The sequence below is a fragment of the Solenopsis invicta genome, chromosome 6 (assembly GCF_016802725.1).
Source record: "Solenopsis invicta isolate M01_SB chromosome 6, UNIL_Sinv_3.0, whole genome shotgun sequence".
NCBI lineage: Eukaryota > Metazoa > Arthropoda > Insecta > Hymenoptera > Formicidae > Solenopsis > Solenopsis invicta.
The window spans coordinates 1,012,749-1,034,150 of NC_052669.1; the positions used below are offsets into that span (position 1 = coordinate 1,012,749).

The 21,402-nt window shown below is 30.9% G+C and overlaps 3 protein-coding genes across 12 annotated transcripts; all 3 read left to right on the forward strand.

Annotated features, from left to right (window-relative positions):
* The first annotated feature begins 179 nt into the window (after positions 1-179).
* Positions 180-12,704, forward strand: LOC105205209 (retinal-specific phospholipid-transporting ATPase ABCA4). 10 transcript variants are annotated; one of them, XM_039450742.1, is made up of 27 exons: positions 1,443-1,925; positions 2,192-2,286; positions 4,513-4,675; positions 4,762-5,161; positions 5,252-5,556; positions 6,018-6,176; positions 6,252-6,492; positions 6,563-6,730; positions 7,064-7,251; positions 7,329-7,490; positions 7,569-7,677; positions 7,767-7,921; positions 8,010-8,171; positions 8,303-8,374; positions 8,449-8,587; positions 8,679-8,916; positions 8,978-9,137; positions 9,287-9,509; positions 9,572-10,096; positions 10,177-10,302; positions 10,443-10,661; positions 10,751-11,023; positions 11,165-11,469; positions 11,541-11,688; positions 11,765-11,975; positions 12,054-12,267; positions 12,367-12,704. In XM_039450742.1, exons 4-27 carry the CDS (start codon positions 4,843-4,845, stop codon positions 12,586-12,588), a joined length of 5,043 nt encoding a protein of 1,680 aa, XP_039306676.1. In that variant the 5' UTR covers positions 1,443-1,925; positions 2,192-2,286; positions 4,513-4,675; positions 4,762-4,842; the 3' UTR covers positions 12,589-12,704. The 10 variants fall into 10 exon arrangements, with proteins under 10 accessions (XP_039306681.1, XP_039306682.1, XP_039306683.1 ...); XM_039450743.1 differs by having other exon boundaries at positions 1,443-1,916; XM_039450744.1 differs by having other exon boundaries at positions 1,443-1,816.
* Positions 12,705-15,599: 2,895 nt separating this feature from the next.
* LOC105194856 (cytochrome P450 9e2) lies at positions 15,600-17,584 on the forward strand. The gene has a single exon (XM_011159969.3). It carries the CDS (start codon positions 15,671-15,673, stop codon positions 17,219-17,221), a length of 1,551 nt encoding a protein of 516 aa, XP_011158271.1. The 5' UTR covers positions 15,600-15,670; the 3' UTR covers positions 17,222-17,584.
* A 396-nt stretch (positions 17,585-17,980) lies between these two features.
* Positions 17,981-20,997, forward strand: LOC105205211 (cytochrome P450 9e2-like). The gene has a single exon (XM_011174509.3). The coding sequence runs from the start codon at positions 18,827-18,829 to the stop codon at positions 20,375-20,377; it is 1,551 nt and encodes a 516-aa protein (XP_011172811.1). The 5' UTR covers positions 17,981-18,826; the 3' UTR covers positions 20,378-20,997.
* Positions 20,998-21,402: the final 405 nt, after the last annotated feature.

A 21,402-nucleotide genomic window follows, 5' to 3' on the forward strand; every position in this document is an offset into this window, starting at 1 on the left:
CTATAATTCAACCAATCACAGCAAAGCCCTGACCGACTTTGACTGCTGACTCGAGAATAGAGATCACTCTATTTGTTGAATTATAGTCGGGAGTCGAAGTCAGTAGTCAACTCAGTCGGGAGTCTGTAGTGTGATACGGGCTTAAGATGCTCATGGTTCGACTTTATGACGTCACTGTGACGTAGTAACTCGTCCTCACAAATGTTTTTTCCATCGAGATAGGGCAGTGTGAACGTGAACGTTTACAGCACGATAAGCATTCAAAGTGAACGTGAGTAAAGGTATCGAAATTTAAAACTGCAAGTTCTTAGGGTTTATTTTTTTTTATTTTTCTGACTGCAACTTATGTCTTACGTTTTATTCATATCCATTATATGTTATATTTAATTATTCATTAAGAGAGTAAATCTTAAAATTTTAATTTCTATTCCTAATATCTAGTATTCCTCTACTGTGCACAAGGCCTTACAAATATTTATAATAATTAAAAATATATTATTAACCTCTTCGATACACATATTACTATCAAAACATAACCAACTCACTTGACATCTTGACACGCTTAAGGTTGGTTCATGCAGGCAATAACCGCCAACTTATGCCGGAAAGAAATTAGCCAATCATAATCGATTTATAGAAGAATAATCGACTATTTTGGATATCATAGGCTTGTTTCCTACACTAGACTGCACTAGTGTAGGAACGTTCCTTCTTGCTTTTACTAACTTTCAAATATATATCTATCTTTATTTTAAGTGCACACTAATTCAGGAAGTTCAGGAACAGAAAACAAACGGCATGTCTAGTTTGGGATCCCATAGCGCACGGTGCAATAGCCCACCAACCAATCATCTTGATTTATTTAACCCAAGCAACGGAAAAACTCTAGGCATCGGTCGTTGTGAGTGGTGGTGAGCTATCGGTTCCGTGCGCTATCGGGATCCGCCCCCCGTGCGTTATCCACCCGTCGTCGTTTACAATGCGTTACGATGTATGTTACGATGTTTGTTATTTTTACTAAACAGAAATTATTATAAAGTATTTACCTTGACTATATAACTAATAGACTGCCAGTTGGCCATTTCATGTTGTTTCCAACATCATGCGCACCTCTGATAGCTAAATAACAGAAGATTGAAACACGAAGTCGTATTTCGTCGGTAAAACAGAAAGAAAAAAAGAGATCGAATATGATATGACGTAATGTTAAAAGAAATAGTTTTGTTCAAGCTACAGGTTAAATAATGAATTGAATGTTGTGAGTTTAGAACCGGTTGTTCCATCTTTTGGTAATTGGTTCATTTTCACATCGGTAATGTCCATTTTTTCGTGGTTCTTAACGGTGCTATGCATTAGTTAGATAAAAACGACTATTGTCTATCTTTATCTCACTAACATATAGCACCGCTAAGAACCACAAAAAAATAGATATTACCAACGTAAAAATGGATCTTGGAGCGTCTCACCTAAAATCGAAGCGTGTTCGCTCTCAGGCTTTTATACAGTTATATACACTATTGCGCATGTGTCAGAAATTCCGCAATTTGAGAACACTGCTGCGCATGCGTCAGAAATCCGCAATCTGGGTATCAGGGGGGTGTGTTCTGTTCCACGCATAATGCGCGTGATATATCACTTATCCTTGTTTTTCACTGAAAATTAAACAAGGATGTATCATGCGCATCGTGTGTGAAATGGAATACATCACTGGGAGAACACCAGAATACTGTTCCACAATATGACGTCGAGTGTTGTCGCGTTTGTAGAACATTATTGATGTTATGTGTATTACGACGCATTGTACTTTTACGCAGTGGTAACGATTTGTTATCAGCTTTAATAGTGTGATAAGCTAAAGCTTTATAAAGAAGATAACAGTTTTGCTATTGAATGTATTACTGAGAAGTTGTTTAAATGTAACAGCTGTTAGTACAATGAAACAGAATAGTTCAATACTTTTTTTGCGATGGGTTTTGGAACTTTAAGCCTTGTTCATCGAATGGTAAATATAATTGTTTGGATTCACAGGTGAGAACCAATTATGTTTAATCGTTTGATGAGGAGGCTACATTTCTAAACCCATCGAAAAAAGTATTAGAACTTATTCTGTCCATTACTGTACATACAATTGCCGAATTATTATCACAAATCTAATAACTTCATTCTTTTGTTTGCATGTTGAACGATAAAGATGTGGAAATAAACAAGCATTTGCCCATTTTGATGTGCTATATATATAAATTGCAGATCCGCTCTTTTGCATCACGTTTGGCAGCCTGCCATTTGGTATACACAAATAAGTTGAATTTTAATTCGAATACATATGTGTATATATTATATAACTTAGGCATGTTTGTCACATTCATATTTATCATGTTCAAAGAACCACAATAAAATTTTCTAGAATTTAGAATTGTGTTTTTAAACAATAATAAATAATAAATAACGAAATCAAACTCGCTTTATGTATAAACAAATATTAATCAATTGAAAATTGACGGTCGATAACGAACTTATTAAAATACATTTTTGTGTATATTTGCTGCTTCCTTTATATTTTTTTGGGGTGTTATAAAAAATATTTTTGAAAATATTTCCAACATGTTTTTAAAATGTTTTTAAAATGTTAACACTTTCATGTTTTAAAATTTTTTCATACTATTGTTTAAAACCTTTTTAAAGTATTTTTTATAATATTTCTTAGGTGGTATAAAATATTTTTGAAAATATTTTTAATATATTTTTAAAATGTTTCTAAAAATGTTAATATCTTTATATTTTTAATTTTTTTTAATATTATTTTTTTTAAATAAATTTTTTTTAAAATATTTTTTATACTTTTTGAATGGTATAAAAAATATTTTTAAAAATATTTTCAACATATTGTTAAAATGTTTTTAAAAATGTTACTAATTTCATGTTTCAAAATAGTTTGAAAATATTATTAAAATCTTTTTAAAATACTTTTCATAATATTTTTAAAAAAATAATTTTTGAATAGATTTTATAATATTTTGTGTTATATGAGTTATAATAAAATTCAATTTGATCAACTTTACCCGATAAAAAGTTTTTCATACATGTATAATTGTATATATAAATATATTATATATAAATATGTAATTATAATAATTATACAGTGTGTCTTAGAAATAGGAAACCAACTGCTTTGGTATGTAGGGACGACTAAAAGGAACAAAAAAGTCTTATATCTTTTTGCGATATTCGCTATAATTGTTGTGAGCCAATGTGCGGCGTAACGCCGCACTGTAGGACGGCCCATCGAGCCTAGTTCGACGGCAGCGGAGTGTGGCGAAGGGAAAGTCGCTGATAGCGTTTTTTACTGAGAAAATTAGTGCGCACTGAGTGTGCATTCGCCGCTGGCAATTGGATGTTTCAGTTCGCGCGATGACAGTGCTAACGGAAACGCCCAATTACCTGCAGCGAATGCACACTCAGTGCGCACTAATTTTCCCAATGAAAAACGCTATGAATGGCAAGGCGCGATGGTTTGAATTTGTCGCATTGCGCGTACACTGAAAAATTGAATGTGTTATTTTAGCTAAAAGGTTTTTTTTAACTTTTAATTTGCGGAGTAAATAATGTGATTTGATTGAAAATTATACAAAAAGCATATAAACACATAGGTTATGTTGCAAAATAACGGCAACCTCGCCTAATAAAAATGTTCCCTGTAAACAAGATGATGTCTTAATAATGATGTTTTAATAACCTATTGGTTGCATTCAGCAAGAAAAATAGCTTTGCAATTGTTGTAAGGTTCTTTTAATATGATTGGTTGATGTTTATTTATTCTGATCCTTCAGGAATTAAGAGCAAGAACCAAATTAAAGAATTTCACAACAATTGCAAAGCTGTTTTTTCTGCTGACGTAGTCATTGGATGTATCCAGATGCGCAATGATCGGCTCATTGATCGGCTAAATAGCATTTAAAGATGATCGGTTTTTATCTTTGGTTCCAATCAATTATTATTAATTCCTACTTTACCGTTCAGTGAGGCCCCAATAAATATTAAATTTATTTTATAATTTATAATTATAATTGTTTTAAATAATTTAACTTTTAAAAATTTGATTTTTTAATTTAATATAAATAATGCTTTTCAAAATTAACTTACAATTTAATTTGATTTAATCTTAACGTATGAAACATTAATTTTATGTTCATGTAATTTTTAAATTAATTTTATAAGTTAAACTTAAGTTAATTCTTTAACTTAATTCTATTAAACCTAATTTAATTAAAAAAGAATTTTAACTTACTCAACTTTAATTCCCAGTGCATTTGAGTTTATCTAGCTTAAAAACTGCTGCAGTAATCTATTTTTATTGTATTACTACAATTATTTATAAAGTTAAATTAAAATTAAATTAACGATTATTAAAATCGTAAATGTAATGTCATGGCAGCTTGAATATTACAATATAATGCTTTATAAGATTGCTGTGATTTATTATTACATGTATATTGATAAGTTATGTTTGTTTAGATGAAATTTGGTATGACATCAGTATTAGAGACGGGACATAATAATAAGCGGTAAGGAAAGAATAAATGGCCTCGTGCTTTTCCCATACATCGCAAATTACTTTGAATTATATTGGAGATTGCTACATTTTGACCAAGTCTGTATAGCTTTATTTATGTGATAAGTATGTGTAATTAATATATATTCTAATAACTTATTTAAAAGGCTTAATATGTACTTTCCATGGTAAAGCAGTGTATACATTTACAGATATTTAAATACAAACTTGCTAATAAATTGTTGAAACTATATTTTATTGAATTAAGATAAAAATAGTAAAATAAAATCAAAATGGCCAGTAGGTGGAAAATTTTTCGCTTGTTGATATATAAGAATTTGATAGTGCGCAAAAGGCACTGGAAAATGATGATATTCTTACAAGCTTTAGTACCCCTTGGAATATTTGCGTTAATACAAGCTACCAGAGAGTTAGCCGAGGTTCAGCCGCCAGTTATGGTGAGCAAGAACACGTACTATTCTAAATATACTCAGGATGAGTTAATACAGGAAAGTAATTATGATCTAAACAAAGTGTATTATACACCAAAAAACGTGTATACACAAAAAATCATGAAGTCTGTTGAAAGTTGTCTTGAGCTTTCACGTGATAGTGAGTATGAAATAGCGATTAAGAAATATAAATAATATGTTTTAATAATTTAAATAATATAAACGTTATATTTTTTCTATTTTCATATAGATATAACAGGTTTTGCTAATGAGACTGAAATGATAGATACTTATATATCTTCTCAGCCAGAAAATTCTACAATTTTTCGACTAAAAACTTCAAAAACAGTAGCAGTTGTTTTTGAGCAGTATAATGTACCTGCTATAAAATATAAAATATTACATTCATGGTCTATTTCAAATGATTTATACAAACTTGTAGCTGACGGCGAACCTAAGAGTTTGTCATTTAGTTTATATTTTGAAATGGTTCCATTTCAGATATGCTTGGATAAAGCACTCATAAAACAAGAAGCACCAGATTTTAATATAAAGGTATGTATTATATATTATTATAATATAGCGGTATTATATAAATTTCTTAAGAAGATTATATAAATATTCAAGGTACATGTCTATAAAGTCTGTTTCCATTATTTATATTTTAAAAATGATTCAAAATTATGAAAAACGACGAAATACATGTTCAATTATTTCAAGAGCTAATCTAAACTAATCACTTTAAAAGAGTAGCTGAAAATCAAAGTAGCTATAAATAATTTAATATATATTTCGCGGTTTTTCGTAATTTTGAATCATTTCCAAGATATAAACATATAAAAGAGATTTTAGAAATCCTGTATTTTATAATAAATAATAATTTATAATAAATTTATTAATACACTGTTTAAAGAAAGATATAAATATTTATATTATATGTAGGAAGAGATAACTGAATAACATATTGTGATATCAGAGAATTATTTTTTACCATTTTCTGATTTGTGTACTTGTAGATGTCAATACAAAGAATGCCTCACCCACCATATGTCAAATTAGATTCTAGAGATGTACAATTTCGCGAACTAATTTGTTCGATGGTACCTGCAGTTTTTTTGATTCCACTTTGCATAGAAACCATTTATGCATCGAAGGAGAAATTTATTGGCATAACTGTTGGTACATAGTATTATTTTTTTTCTTTAAGTTCATAATCACTGAAAAATATTCATCTGTGTTGTTGTTTTTAGGTTTTAATGGCAATGAATGGAGTCAAATTGGCTTGCAATTTATTTAGTTGGTTAATTACAGGGCTACTAGTTAGCACTATTTATATAATACCAATAATCATATTATTTAAAAATACTTTTTCGAAAAATGTCGAGGCCTTATTAAAATATAGTGATGGGTTTATATTTTGGCTCTTATTCACGACGCATGTTGCTCATCTTATAACATTTGGCATGCACATTGCAGCGTATTTCTCAAAACGTAAATATCTTTTCGTAAAATAAATTATAATTTATTCAAATGCATAAATTATATTATTATCTCTTTGTAGCGCGATTTGTGACGATTGCATTAATTATAATTTATGTGGCAGCCAATGAATTTTATGAATATGTGCTGGTGGAAAAAGATTTTGATCTTACACTATATTTTGGTATAATATTTCCAAATATTATGCTCAGTAGACTTTTGCAAGAAACAAATGCATACGAAAGTAAACGTAATTATTTTCAACTTATTTATATTAATTAGTTACTTATTACCCTAATGGAACATAATATCCAGCGAATATTCTGTTTTCATGTGGAACGTCCTGCAGGATGTTTTCAGCATATACTTCGAATTACTGTAGGGCGCCGATAAGAATTTGTACAGTATATACGTAGCATATTACAGTACACATATCAAATATTGTAAGAATATCAGTAATCTATTATTATGATATTCTAGAAATATTCTCAGAATATTCTTGTTCTATCAGGGTGTAATAGCTTCTTAAAAAAGTTTAAACGAGTATGTATGTTTTGTCTTGTTAAGCACTTGTTTCTTTTAGTGATTGGTATTCAATGGGGTAATTTATTTGTTTCTGGGAAAACGGAATATGGTATTAAAGGAAGCACAGGTTTTATATTTCTCCTTTCAATTTTGGGTGCTATGATACATTTTACATTTGCGGTATATACAAATGCTTTACTTCCCGGTAAATATGGAGTCCGAAAGGATCCATTATATTTTTTGAAGGCAAGTTTATTCAAGATTCACATAAATAGTGTAAGAGAAAAATGCAATGTCTTAATTTTTTTTTTACTGTATTATAGTGTTTTAAGAGCAATAAAGTATCTCTTGATGATGAAGCTGGTGAATTTGATTATGACAAGGCTAACGAAGATTTTGAGTCAGTAATAGGCGGGACACTTACACCCGGAATACAAATACGTGATCTTAAAAAGTCTTATACAACAAGCTGGTTAAGAAATTCTGTAAATATGCATAAAAGATAAATATATTATGAATATATTCTTGCTGTATTTAAATACCATCCTGTTATTATATTTTAGAAAGTTCATGCCTTGCAAGGAGTATCCGTGGATTTTTACAAAGGACAAATTACTGCTTTGCTTGGACACAATGGAGCAGGCAAAACTACGCTTATGTCGATATTAACAGGTTATGTCTATATTTATGTTAAAAGAGATAATTTTTAATAAGAATATTATTTTAGAAAATACTCATTGTATTTATTGTATATTCAATAGGTGTGGTAAGCGAAACACAAGGAAAAGTTTTTATAAACGGCAAAAATATAAGGAAGCACTTAAATAGTATTAGGGATGATTTAGGGCTATGCCCTCAGGAAAATATGGTTTTTCCAGATTTGAATGTATTTGAACAAATAGAATTCTTTGGATTGGTGAGGATTCGACAATAATTTTTGCAGTATAACAATCAAATCAATAATATATTAAATGTATGTATATAATTACTTTTTGTTATGGCAGTTGAAAGCTAAAAATGAAACTAGAAACGAAATCAAAGAAAATGTTAATGCCTTGCTTTCTAAATTGAAGCTTTCCGAAAAGAAAGATTTCTTACCTAGCAAACTTTCTGGTGGTCAACAAAGAAGATTATGTCTCGGGATGGCACTTATTGGCGATGCTAATGTAAATTCTGATCTATATTATATGTATATATATATATATATATATATATATATATATATATATATATCCAGAGCATTTAGTTTGGGACATTCTATTTTTATTCATAATTGATATCTTGAATTTATATTTAGATCATAATTTTGGATGAGCCAACATCGGGACTGGATCCTGAAATCAGAAGAGATATATGGGATATTATATTAGTAATCAAATTTATTATTTAATATCTTTCAAAGATATAGATTTTACGATATGTTATTATTTATATCTTTTACAGAAACTTAGAGGAAAGAAGACAATACTAATTACTACACATAGCATGGAAGAGGCTGATATACTTGGTGATAGAATCGCGATAATGCATGCAGGTCGTCTTAGAAGTTATGGCACTGCAATGTTTTTGAAGAAACAGTATGGTATGATATTATGATGCTTACTGATATATAAAGGAAATTTATACTCGTAATTTAGAATACTATTTTATAAATTTTAATATTCTTTCTTTAGGTCACGGTCATATCGAAGTTACGTTATCAACGGAATCTTCGTGTATTCCTGAAAAAGTCATAAGCAAATTTGAATCAAAAATACAACAACTTAGTGTTGATAATGAAAAGATTGTATTAAATATTCCATATACTGATTCTTTACCACAATCATTGGACAAAGTAGAAAGCGAAAAGAAGAAATTAGGAGTTACTGGAATAAGCGTATCATTGATTACTTTGGAACAAGTCTATTTGAAGTAAGTTTGTGTTTTGTATTATTATTTTATTTACATTTTCTTATTTTGTTATTTATTGCAGGATCGTGAAGAAGGAAGACAATGGGACACACCTTAATGAATTATTTACAGCACCATTACAGAAAGTTACAGGCAGTGAGCTACGCATACAATCAATATTGGCATTATTTTGCAAAAAATTCACATATACAAGAAAGAATTTAACTAACTTACTGATGATTGTATGTATTTTTTTCTATAAATGCATTAATAAAACTTTATTAAATATTATCATCTTTTGCCATTTTGTAGATATCTTTTTTTGTACTATTTTTTATAATATTTTGAAATCAAAAATTTTCTTCTATTCACTTGTTATTAACATTTTCAGCTACTTTATCCTTTGCTAGCGGTCCTTTTAATAGCCTTAACCTGCAGTATTTCACCAAGCAATTCCACAAATATCCACAAAGTCCCATTAAAGCTCGACATGTACAGATATCCTAAAACTTTATATTCATCGGACGATAAACAAATTGGTCAGAAATATAAAGATATCGCTCAGAGTTTCGGCGAAGTGAAACATGTAACTCCGAATATAAGTGTCACAAGTGGTAAGTACTTTATGAAACACAATAATAAATTTGTCCAAATGATTATTTATTATTTCCTTTAGCTCTTCTAAATTCTTCTACGGAGAACATTATGGAATACTGGAATAATCTTATCGTATCCGCCGAATTTAATAGAACTGAAGACAACACGATATTGGCTAACGGTTTTTATTCTGCCTCAGCAATTCACAGTGTGCCTATAACAGTGAATCTCTTAAGTAATGCGTTCATCAAGGCTTTCGCTGGCGATCAATATTCGATTGCTGTGTCTAGGCAGAAATTTCCTATAACATCTTCAAACAATGAAATGATGCAAAGGGCGCTTGTAGTACCATTTTTGTGGAATTTCATATTCTGTATGCTCTTCTTTTCTACTGTTGCACTTTTCGTGTCGCATCCCTTGCAAGAAACAGTAACGAAAGTGAAGCAACTTCAACGCATGACCGGTATCACATCGGTATCATACTGGAGTACAATGCTCACTTTTGATTTTTTGATATATACGATATGTGTGTTACTAATTACGTTAGCACTCTACATTATGGATGTCATTCTCGATATTCGCATATATTATGGAACAGAAATATGTAAGCTTTTCCTAAAATATTTAACATTAACATTATATTTTTTAATCTTGTTATATATTCGTTTTTTTTTTTGTTTACAGTGTGCACGATATTGATTCTGGAGTTGTTCGGTATTAACGTTTTACTTTTTGTATATCTATTCAGTTTTATGAATAAATCAAGGAATACTGTAACAACTATTTTGAGTCTTGTACCTTTTGTCTTGGGTAAGCTTTTAGCAATATTTGTTCTTAAATATATTACAAAATTCAATAAACATATTAAATAAGAAATTAATTCAATGCTCTACTAAAAAATGTAAGTTAATTATTACGTAGAAGAATAGTAAACTAAAGACTTATTTTAGTTGTAATACAATTTATTCTGCATGGAATATTAAGCAATATTCCTTGGCTTAAAACACTACACATTCTACAAAAGAGAATCTTCCGTCTATTTCCTTACGTAAGTTTGTTCCACGGTCAACTATCTTTTCTCACCATAGCAGAACAAAATTCAAATTGTCGTCATTTATCATACAAACTTGACGCTGAAGCTTGTTTTGCAGCACCTAATCCCTGCTGTGGTAAGATTATGCAATAATTAAATCAAATGCTATTTTCAGTTACTATTATCAATAGAATTTATAATTTACCGTATCATAATTTTTTTCAGTCATGGATTGCAAGAATGGAACGTGCAAAAATCAATTGTCTTACTTCCGAAATTTTATAGAGGATATAAATTTTGAAGAGAGTATAGTATATCTGGCAATAACACCAATTTTGTATTTTGCTCTATTAATCGTATTAGAAGAAAAGCTATTTTCAAAATTGTTTATGAAAATTGTTGGAACGAAACTAAGAGAAAAACAAGACATAATGGATGATCAAGTGAGGAAGGAAAAACTTATTGTGGCGATGGAAATTAATAAAATTAACAATCAAAGTAAGAAGTAATTTTTAGTATCCTTCAACGATTAAGATACAAAAGTTAAATGTTCAGAGATTAATGAATTCATATATTTTATAATTTATTTAAAACATGCATACTTATCTGATAATGCATAATTGCATATGACTTGTACAGGTGTAAAATTTACGAAAGAAGAATTGGAAACAAGTTCTTCAGAAGATGCTAATATAGAACTATTACAGAGTTCATTAAGTGATAGTAACAGTCTTTTCTTAGTGTACGAATTAAGCAAATACTATGGAAAAGTAATGGCTGTGAAAGAAATCAGTTTTCGAGTAAAACCACGCGAATGTTTCGGATTGCTTGGCGTAAATGGCGCCGGAAAGAGTACAACTTTCAGGATGCTGACAGGCGAAGAAATGTCTAATAGTGGTATAATGTACTTAAATCAAGCGGGAATCCATTCAGACAGAACAAAGGTAATAACTTATATAGTAATTTAATTTCTTCTACTATATTACCAATAACATTAAAAATTTTCATTTTATAGTATCTTTCTGAAATGGGATATTGTCCACAAACTGATGCTTTAATAAGCTCCTTAAACACTTTTGATCATTTACGATTGTTTGCTCGTCTTCGCGGTATACCAAAATCCAACGTAGAGTTGGAAGTGAATAAATGGATCAATAGATTGAGTAAGTGAAGTGCGATGATGGAATGTTAAAGAAAGCACATGTAAAAGTAGAGCATATGATAAATTTGTTGTTTTAGATTTAACTGCTTGCATGAAGCAACCAAGCAGTACTTATAGCGGCGGTAATAAAAGACGTTTAAACGTCGCGATGGCTCTTATCGGTAATCCTACTCTCGTTCTCTTAGACGAGCCTACAGCCGGTGTCGATCCCGCGGCTAGAAGATCGCTTTGGAAAGTTTTGCAGTCGTGTCAAGCAGCAGGGCAAGCTATTATACTCACTTCTCACAGGTATCTTTTAATGCCCAAGTATTTGAAGTATTAACATTTTAATTCTTCATTTTATTCAAAACTTCTTTTGTCCAACAGCATGGAAGAGTGTGAAGCACTTTGTAATAGACTAGTCATTATGGTGAAGGGTGAATTAGTCTGCATTGGTGCGAGTCAAGAGTTAAAGCAACGATTTGGCGCGGGTTACGATATTCACATAAAATTAAATACAGGTCGAACTGGCAAGGATGTTGACGATATTAAGAAAATCATTGAATCTAGTTTAACATGCAATATTAGAGACGAAAATCTGGTAATAATAATGCTTCATTTAGATCTGTAACAATTAATTCTTTCAATTCTTTAGTCTTTTATTTTACTATTAATTGTTTATTTATTTATTCTTTCACAGGGTCTTCTTGCTTATCATGTAACCGACTGTAATACAACATGGAAAAAAATGTATGATACAATGAGGAGTCTGAAGCTAAGATATAGCTGCATTGAAGATTACTCGGTTTTTTCTGCAACTTTGGAACAACTCTTTATTCAGTTTGCAAGAGGAGCTGAAAAGAAGTCTCAAACTAGTCCTCAGTGGACTGGAAGTGTTAATAGTCCTCAAGAAATAGTATGAATTTAATATGTCTTATTAGATATAAAAATATACTTAATACACGTAAAGTAGAATAGATATAGAAATATACTTAATACATGTAAAGTAGAATAAATATTGAATAGATAAAATTGAAATTAATATTAATTTACATTACAAGTTGTAAATGTTTTAAAATTTAATTGTATTAAAATATAACTATACTATTATCTTATTTTAGAAAATTTTATATTTGTATACATTGCATTTAACTTTTAATATTAATTTTACTTTGTTGCTATAAAATACTGTTAATAATGGGAAAATGTTTTATTGTAATAATGCGTATTGTTATATTATAAAGAGCTTATGTTACATATAAGGGAGAAAAATGTTGAAAATTACAATTATATTATTAAATAACAATTCAACATTTGCGAGATACACACATTGCCATATAGCATACATTACTCTTTAGATAAAACAGCAGTTTATGTTTTCCGCTGAAGATGTAAGATTAGTTAAGCAATTAACATTTTTGTTCACTAATCGATCATGTGATGACGCTGGTAGTATTTTTATATTCATGTTTTGTATTATTTAAAGTCTCACCAGTCTCACTAGTCTCACCAGACTATTTCAAATTAACATAAAACTTAGCCGATTAAATTTATAAATTGCCAATTGCAATGTTTACAAATAATCGTATTATTTTGTTTTCTTTGTCCATTTTATTTAAATTATAATTTTGTAATGTAAATTATAATACTTTTAATTAATTATTAATAGTTTTTTAATTAAATTAAATAATAAAATTAAAAATTATGTATGATCAGTTAAAAATTTTGTAGTTAGTAACATATAAATTTAAATGTCAGGATCTTTTTTTAATTAACATTTTTCTATTTGTGTCTTTAAATCTAACTGTAAAAACTTTCTCTTTTTCTCTCTCGCAAAAGAATATTTTTATTAGAATATCAGTAAAAAATGCTGCCGTCGTTTGTGGTTTCTTCTTATGAGAAATAAAACGTCATCGCATACATTTGATGGCAATGCCACATTACGTTTATTTTAATATCAGAAGTTTTGTACATTCAATCAAAAAATATTAATTAAATGCTAAAAACTAATTATATAATAGTTATTATATTGAAAAGTTCTGGTTGTATATCAAAATATTTTTAATATCCAAAATTATATTTATTATCACCAAAATTTGCTTAATTAAATATATTTTGTTATTTCATAATTATTTTTTCCTTGTAATAAGACAGCTGCGCAACGATAATGTAATGATATTATCATTAAGAATTAGAGTGCAGCTACTTTTTCTAGTTTCTTTCCAACTATCACCGCGCAGTGCGAAGATGTATTTACCGAATGGCGATTCGCTGATCAGAGTATCAATCTTATGCGCAAGTGTAAAATGCATGATGTATCATGTATCCAATGGTGCTAATATAATCATTAACAAATGTTTTTGTATTGAAAACCTCATCAGTTTTTATGAAAACATGAAATATCCTTTTTTTTTAAATTAAATTATCAAAGATAAACTTCGACGAGTCATGATATAATCAAAAATATCATGCGCATTTAACTGCCGTGAGTAATATACCACGTGATTTCAACGTCTGATGTAACCATGGTGGAAGGGATAGCATGGTGTGTGCAGTTCGGCTAAACCACGCCCACTTTTGCTCTGCAAGGGCTATAGTTAATAAGACAGGCAACTGTGAAAAGTAAAATTATTTAGTGTCAGCCTGTTGGTATGCTGGATCTACCTTCTTTGTTTCACACATGTTAGTTTCTCTTTCTATCCTTGTATGTATATTTTCATGGCTCGATTTACATACGTCAGAAGGAAGGTGTGATTTGCATGTAAGTGATATTTTTTAATATTTTACAATTGAACAAGTTTGTTGTTATATCAAAATTAAATATTAAATTGGAAAAACTTAATAATAAGACAAGCAAATACAGTTATTTTTGTTCAGTTAAATTCTGAGCGTCCTCATTATTGTATAGATTTTTAGCAATAAAAAGTAAATAGGTAAAAATTAAATAAGTAAATAAATAAATAAATAAAAAATAAAAAACAATAAAATTAAACCTAAAAAACATATAAAAATATAATAATACGAAAAATTTTGTAGTTATTAAAAAAATAAATATATATTAACAATAGACGCCATAAAGCAGATATGGATGGGGCGCGTGTATAGCAATATAGATATTTTTAGTTTATTTCTGAAAAATGTGTCTTCGAACTATAAGTTCACCATACATGTTTGAATTTGTTGTTAAATATGCTATAAGTTTTGATATAAAGTAAATTTTAAATTTTTCAGAAATTTAGAAGAGAAGGAAAATTTCGAGAAAAATAACATTAAAAAAAATCTAAACAAAGTGTTATAAAATACATAGAAATATATAAAACTTTTATTTAAAACTTTTTTTTATATTTTTTACCATTTCGATGGTATTACTTAAATATTAAGATTTTTTAATTCAGAAATTAAAAAATCAATTTATTTCAAGAGTGTGTTTTATCCTCTTGACAATTATATGGGCCCGTTGTTATACATATAAAAATACGTGTCCCACATTTTTATCTGTATTACAACATATTAAAAGCTTGTCAATTTCTTGCACACTCTTACGCTGTTTCCTATTTCTTTCACACGTGTTCTTACGATGAAAAGGAAATGGAGGAAACTAACCGAATGAACCGAATCTTCGGTCAAAAATTAGTGTAACACTTCACGTGCATAACTGTTCCCGATAGAAAGAGAAGCAGATACTTGAATAAGTGCATGAAACAAGGATAGATGACTCAGCATACCAACAGGCTGACGCTAAATAATTTTGTTTTTCACAGTTGCCTGTCTTATTAACTATAGCCCACCGATAGACGAAGAGGGCTAATTTTTAGAGAGAGACACGCGCGAACTGCACACACCATGTTATCCTTCCATCATGGATGTAACACAGACAATAATGGGGAGAGGCGTTTCTCCCTCCTATCTTCATTCCATTCATGATAAAATCCACGCAACACGTAGGTGTTCATAACGTTCTACGTCGCGTTCGACGAAGTATTGTTTGTCTTTAAACCGTCACGATGGATTCGTCGTTGTTTTTGTCGCCCTTTACACTACTATTGATTACTCTGATCGTCATTGGCGTCTTAAAAGTTGTCACTGTAATGTACAGTACGTATTTTTTCTGGAGAAATAAGGGCGTGCCATACTTACCAAATTCGCTATCGTCTTTTATAACAAGTTGGAAATTGTTTTTTGGACGCTTAAGTTTTGCTGATCATTTCAAATTTTTATACGATTACTTCCCTAACGCTAAATATGTTGGAATGATGGATTTTGGCACGCCTGTCGTGCTATTGCGTGATCCCGAGCTGATCAAAGACGTCACGGTGAAGGATTTCGAACACTTTATGGATCATCGTAGTTTCGTTGACGAAGACTTGGAACCGCTATTCGGTAAAAACGTCTTCGCCCTGCGCGGTGATCGTTGGAAAGAAATGAGAAATACATTGAGCCCGTCTTTCACCGCCAGCAAGATGAAGTTGATGTTTGATCTGATTTCGAAATGCTCTGAGGACTTTGTTAATTATTTGGTGGATCATCCAGAAATTTGTCATGAGATTGAGATAAAAGGAGTTTTCAGACGGTACACTACCGACGTAATTGCTACTGCAGCCTTTGGCATAAGTGTGAATTCTATGAAGGATCGAGAGAACGAGTTTTACATGAGAGGCGTGGAGACTACCAAATTTTTTGGTGGATTTTTATCACTGGTCAAGATGATATTTATGCGTGTATTTCCAAAGCTCTCCAAATGGATGGATCTGACATTTTTTCCATCGGCTACAGCGAAATTTTTTAAAACCGTTGTGGCGGAAACCATCAAAGTGCGAGAAGAACAAAATATCGTCCGACCCGACATGATTCATTTACTGATGCAGGCTCGTGACAAAAAAAGCGCTAGTACACACCAAATGACTCTGGAAGATATCGTCTCGCAGGCTTTCATCTTTTTTCTCGCTGGTTTTGATACGGCTTCGACGCTGATGTGCTTTGTTGTTCACGAATTGGCAGTTAACAAAGACATTCAGGATCGTTTGCGCCAAGAGGTGCAAAAATATTTTGCCGAAGGAAACGGTAAGATCTCCTACGATTCGCTGTCGCAAATGTCTTATATGGACATGGTGATTTCCGAGGCTCTCAGAAAATATCCACCGTCGATCTTCATCGATAGACTTTGCACAAAGAGATACGAATTGCCACCATCGCAACCGGGCGGCAAGAACGTGATCGTCGAGCCTAACAATATGCTGTTACTTTCGGTTTATGGTTTACATCGCGATCCGCAGTACTTTCCGAATCCCGACAAGTTCGATCCCGAGAGGTTCAGCGAGGAGAACAAAGACAACATTGTGCCGTACAGTTATCTACCATTCGGTCACGGACCTAGAAAATGTATCGGCAATCGATTTGCTTTAATGGAGACAAAGATTCTAATAGCTCATCTTTTACAAAAGTTTACTCTGAAAACTACGGAAAAAACCGTTGAACCGGTCGTATTCAATACAAAGGAGTTTTCGTTGCAACCTGTTGGAGGATTCTGGGTTAGTTTGGAGAAAAGAGAAACGTGAAAATATTTTACAAAAATGTGGCCGCTTTCAACATTTACAGATGTTCAATGTATTTATGTATTTTAGTAAATGATTGAAGTGTACAATAAGATTTACTTGCAACATATCAAATCATTGTGCAAGGCAAATACTCAAGCCGGATGATTAAGGTTGATATTTGTAACGTTTTTCTGTTTCTTCTTCCGATAAAAAAAAATTATTTTTTAAAATTTTGTTAAGCAAATATTACAGCCCGATGTTCTCTAAACCATCTACATAATGACAAAAGCAAATTAATAATTTTGGACAATTTGACTTTTACATTATCTTGGAAATACGTTAAAATCTTTTTTGGATTCACGCCTAGGATATCCTAAAACCTATTCACTTAAGTTACAACAATATAATATACAACTCAATTAAAAATGCTATAATTTTTTTAATGTTGCAAGCGCTAATTTTGATGTAAAAATTAGCTGAACAAATTTATGAATTGACAACTATAAAGTTTACAAATGACGGTTTTATTTTGTTTTTTATGCATTTTCTTTAAATTATGATTTTTTAATTTAAATTTTAATGATTAATGATTAAATAACTTTTTAATATAATAAAATCATATAATAAAATTACAAAAATTATACATTTTTAAAATTTGCAATTAAAAAATTTATGCAAATTAGATTATGTATAATCAGTTAAAAATTTTGTAGTTAGCAACATATAAATTTAAATGCGTAGATTTCTTTTAAATTAACTCTTTTATTTGCGTTTTTAAATCTAATTTTGGAGACTCTTTCTCTCTCTCTCTCTCTCTCTCTCTCTCTCTCTCGTAAAAAAATCATTTTATTAAAATATCAATAAAAAATCTCAAAATGCTGCGTCTTTTATGGTATTCTTCTTATGAGAAATAAAACAATATCGCATGTATTTGATAGCAATGTCACATTATGTTAAACATCAGAACTTTTGTAGATCCAATCAAAAAATAATTGAATGTTTTAAACTTTATATAAACTAACTATATAATAGTTATTATATCTAAAAGTTCTGGTTGCATATCAAAATATTTGTAATAATTAGAATTATATTTATTATCACCAAAATTTGCTTAATTAAATATATCTTGTTAAGTCATGATTATTTTTCCTTACGATAAGAAAGCTGCGCATCGATAATGTGAATAATAATATTTTCATTAAGAATTAGAGTCCAGTTACTGATCAAAGTATCAATCTTGTGCGCAAGTGTAAAATGTATGATGTATCATGTATCCAATGATGCTTATATATTCATGAGCAACTGTTTTTGTATTGAAAACCTCTCCAGTTTATATTGAAACATAAAATAATTTTTTTAAATGAAATTTTTTTAAAATTAAATTATTAATGATCAACTTTGTCAAGTCATGATATGTTCAAAAGTGCCATGCGCATTTAACCGCCGTGATTAATGTATCACGTGATTTTAACGTCTGATGTCACACGAACAATTGCTATAACAGCGAGAAGCGTTTTCCCCTCCCATCTTCATTTTATTCACGATAAGATCCGCGCAACACGTACGCATTCATAACGTTCTACGCCGCGTTCGACGAAGCATCTCGTTTATCTCTTTACCGTCACGATGGACTCGTCGTTGCTTTCATCGCCCTTTACGCTACTATTAATTACTCTGATCGTCATTGGTATCCTAAAAGTTGTCACAGCAATGTACCGTTCGTATTTTTTCTGGAAAAATAAAGGCGTGCCATACTTGCCAAATTCGCTGTCGTCTCTTATAATGGGCTGGAAATTGTTTTTTGGTCGCATAAGTTTTGCCGATCATTTCAAATTTTTATACGATTACTTCCCAAACGCTAAATATGTTGGAATGATGGATTTTGGCACGCCTGTCGTGCTATTGCGTGATCCCGAGCTGATCAGAGACATCACGGTAAAAGATTTCGAACATTTTCCGGATCATCGTAGTTTCGTTGACGAAGACTTGGAACCGTTATTCGGTAAAAATATCTTCGCCCTGCGCGGTGATCGTTGGAAAGAAATGAGAAATACGTTAAGCCCGTCTTTCACCGCTAGCAAGATGAAGATGATGTTTGATCTGATTTCGAAATGCTCTGAGGACTTTGTTAATTATTTGGCGGATCATCCAGAAATCTGTCATGAGATGGAGACAAAAGGAGTCTTTAGACGGTACACTAACGACGTAATTGCTACTGCAGCCTTTGGCATAAGTGTAAACTCTATGAAGGATCAAGATAATGAATTTTACATGAGAGGCGTGGAGGCTACCAAATTTTCTGGCGGATTTCTAGTAATGGTCAAGATGGTATTAATGCGTGCATTTCCAAAGTTCTCCAAATGGATGGGTCTGACATTTTTTCCATCGGCTACAGCAAAGTTTTTTAAAACCGTCGTGGCGGAAACCATCAAAGCGCGAGAAGAACAAAATATCGTCCGACCCGACATGATTCATTTACTGATGCAGGCTCGGGATAAAAAAAGCGCCAGCACACACCAAATGTCTCTGGACGATATCGTCTCGCAAGCTTTCATTTTTTTCTTCGCCGGTTTTGATACGTCTTCGACGCTGATGTGCTTCGTTGTTCACGAATTGGCAGTTAATAAAGACATTCAGGATCGTTTGCGCCAAGAAGTGCAACAATATTTTGTCGAAGGAAACGGTAAGATCTCCTACGATTCGCTGTCGCAAATGTCTTATATGGACATGGTGATTTCCGAGGCTCTCAGAAAATATCCACCGTCGTTCTTCATTGACAGACTTTGCGCAAAGAGATACGAATTGCCTTCGTCGCAACCGGGCTGCAAGAACGTGATTGTCGAGCCTAATAATATGCTGATGTTTCCGGTTTATGGTTTACATCGCGATCCGCAGTACTTTCCGAATCCCGACAAGTTCGATCCCGAGAGGTTCAGCGAGGAGAACAAAGACAACATTGTGCCGTACAGTTATCTACCATTCGGTCACGGACCTAGAAAATGTATCGGCAATCGATTTGCTTTAATGGAGACAAAGATTCTAATAGCTCATCTTTTACAAAGGTTTACTCTGAAAACTACGGAAAAAACCGTTGAACCGGTCGTATTCAATACAAAAGAGTTTTCGTTACAACCTGTTGGAGGATTCTGGGTCAGTTTAGAGAAGAGAGAAACGTGAAAATATTTTACAAAAATGTGGCCACTTTTAACATTCACAGATGTTCAATATATTTATGTATTTTAGTAAATGATTGAAGTGTACAATAAGATTTACTTGCATCGTATCACATCGTTGTGCAAGGCGAATGTTCGAACCGGATGATTAAGTTCTTACACAAGGTTGACATTTACAAGGTTTTCCTTTTGTTTTTCCTTCCTATTTACGAAAAAATTGTTTTTCTAAATTTTGTTAAATAAATATTACAGCTTGATATTCACTATACAATTTGCATAATGACGGAAAGAAATTAATAGTTTTGGACACTTTGAATTTTATATTATATGGAAATACGATAGTATTTTGTTCAAGTTCACGCCTAGGATATCTTAAAAAACCGATAAGTTTTTTAATGTTGTGAGCGCTAATTTTAATGTTTATGTATTACGTTTGAATTTATCTATTATTTAGAGTATGATTTGTGACTAAGAATGACTGCATTAAGTGGTCGAAACTTTTAACATTTATGTTTATGTTTATTAAATCATTGTTATAACTAACATTTTCACCTTTCATTAGCCTATGTTTTATAAATTATTGATTAAGTTATTCGTTAATAAAAAAAACATATTAAATTACAATGAATATTATAACTTGCGAAGATAATACCTGATTTTTTCAATTCAAATATGTGCTAAATTTGTCAATCTGAAACAAATTTTCCTTAAAGAAGTATCAAACTAACAAATGCAGCATAATGCATTTCATATTACTATTCCGGTTTCATGACTGTGTTTCAAATCCGACGAATATGCGGCGCGAAATTTGAGTTGGAAATTGTAAAATTTAAAAATTAAAAAATTATTATTTGGCTCTAAGAACCGCTATGACTAATACTGGTTTTCTTGTCTTGTGTATTTGAATTTAATGTTAAAATTTTAAGTAAAAATATTAAATGATGCAATTTTAATTTATTTTTAATCTAATCTGATTAGATTTTCTAATATCTTTTTAATATAGCATCTGTGCAATTCGTCATTGCTTAC

Excerpts from the sequence above, each read along its gene's own strand:
- LOC105205209 (XM_039450747.1), top strand. The coding sequence starts at position 4,843 with ATGGCCAGTAGGTGGAAAATTTTTCGCTTGTTGATATATAAGAATTTG. Across the intron at positions 6,493-6,562 it reads TGCAGCGTATTTCTCAAAAC|CGCGATTTGTGACGATTGCA; the intron begins GTAAATATCTTT and ends ATCTCTTTGTAG. Across the intron at positions 12,268-12,366 it reads ATATTAGAGACGAAAATCTG|GGTCTTCTTGCTTATCATGT; the intron begins GTAATAATAATG and ends ATTCTTTCACAG.
- LOC105194856 (XM_011159969.3), top strand. The coding sequence starts at position 15,671 with ATGGATTCGTCGTTGTTTTTGTCGCCCTTTACACTACTATTGATTACT.
- LOC105205211 (XM_011174509.3), top strand. The coding sequence starts at position 18,827 with ATGGACTCGTCGTTGCTTTCATCGCCCTTTACGCTACTATTAATTACT.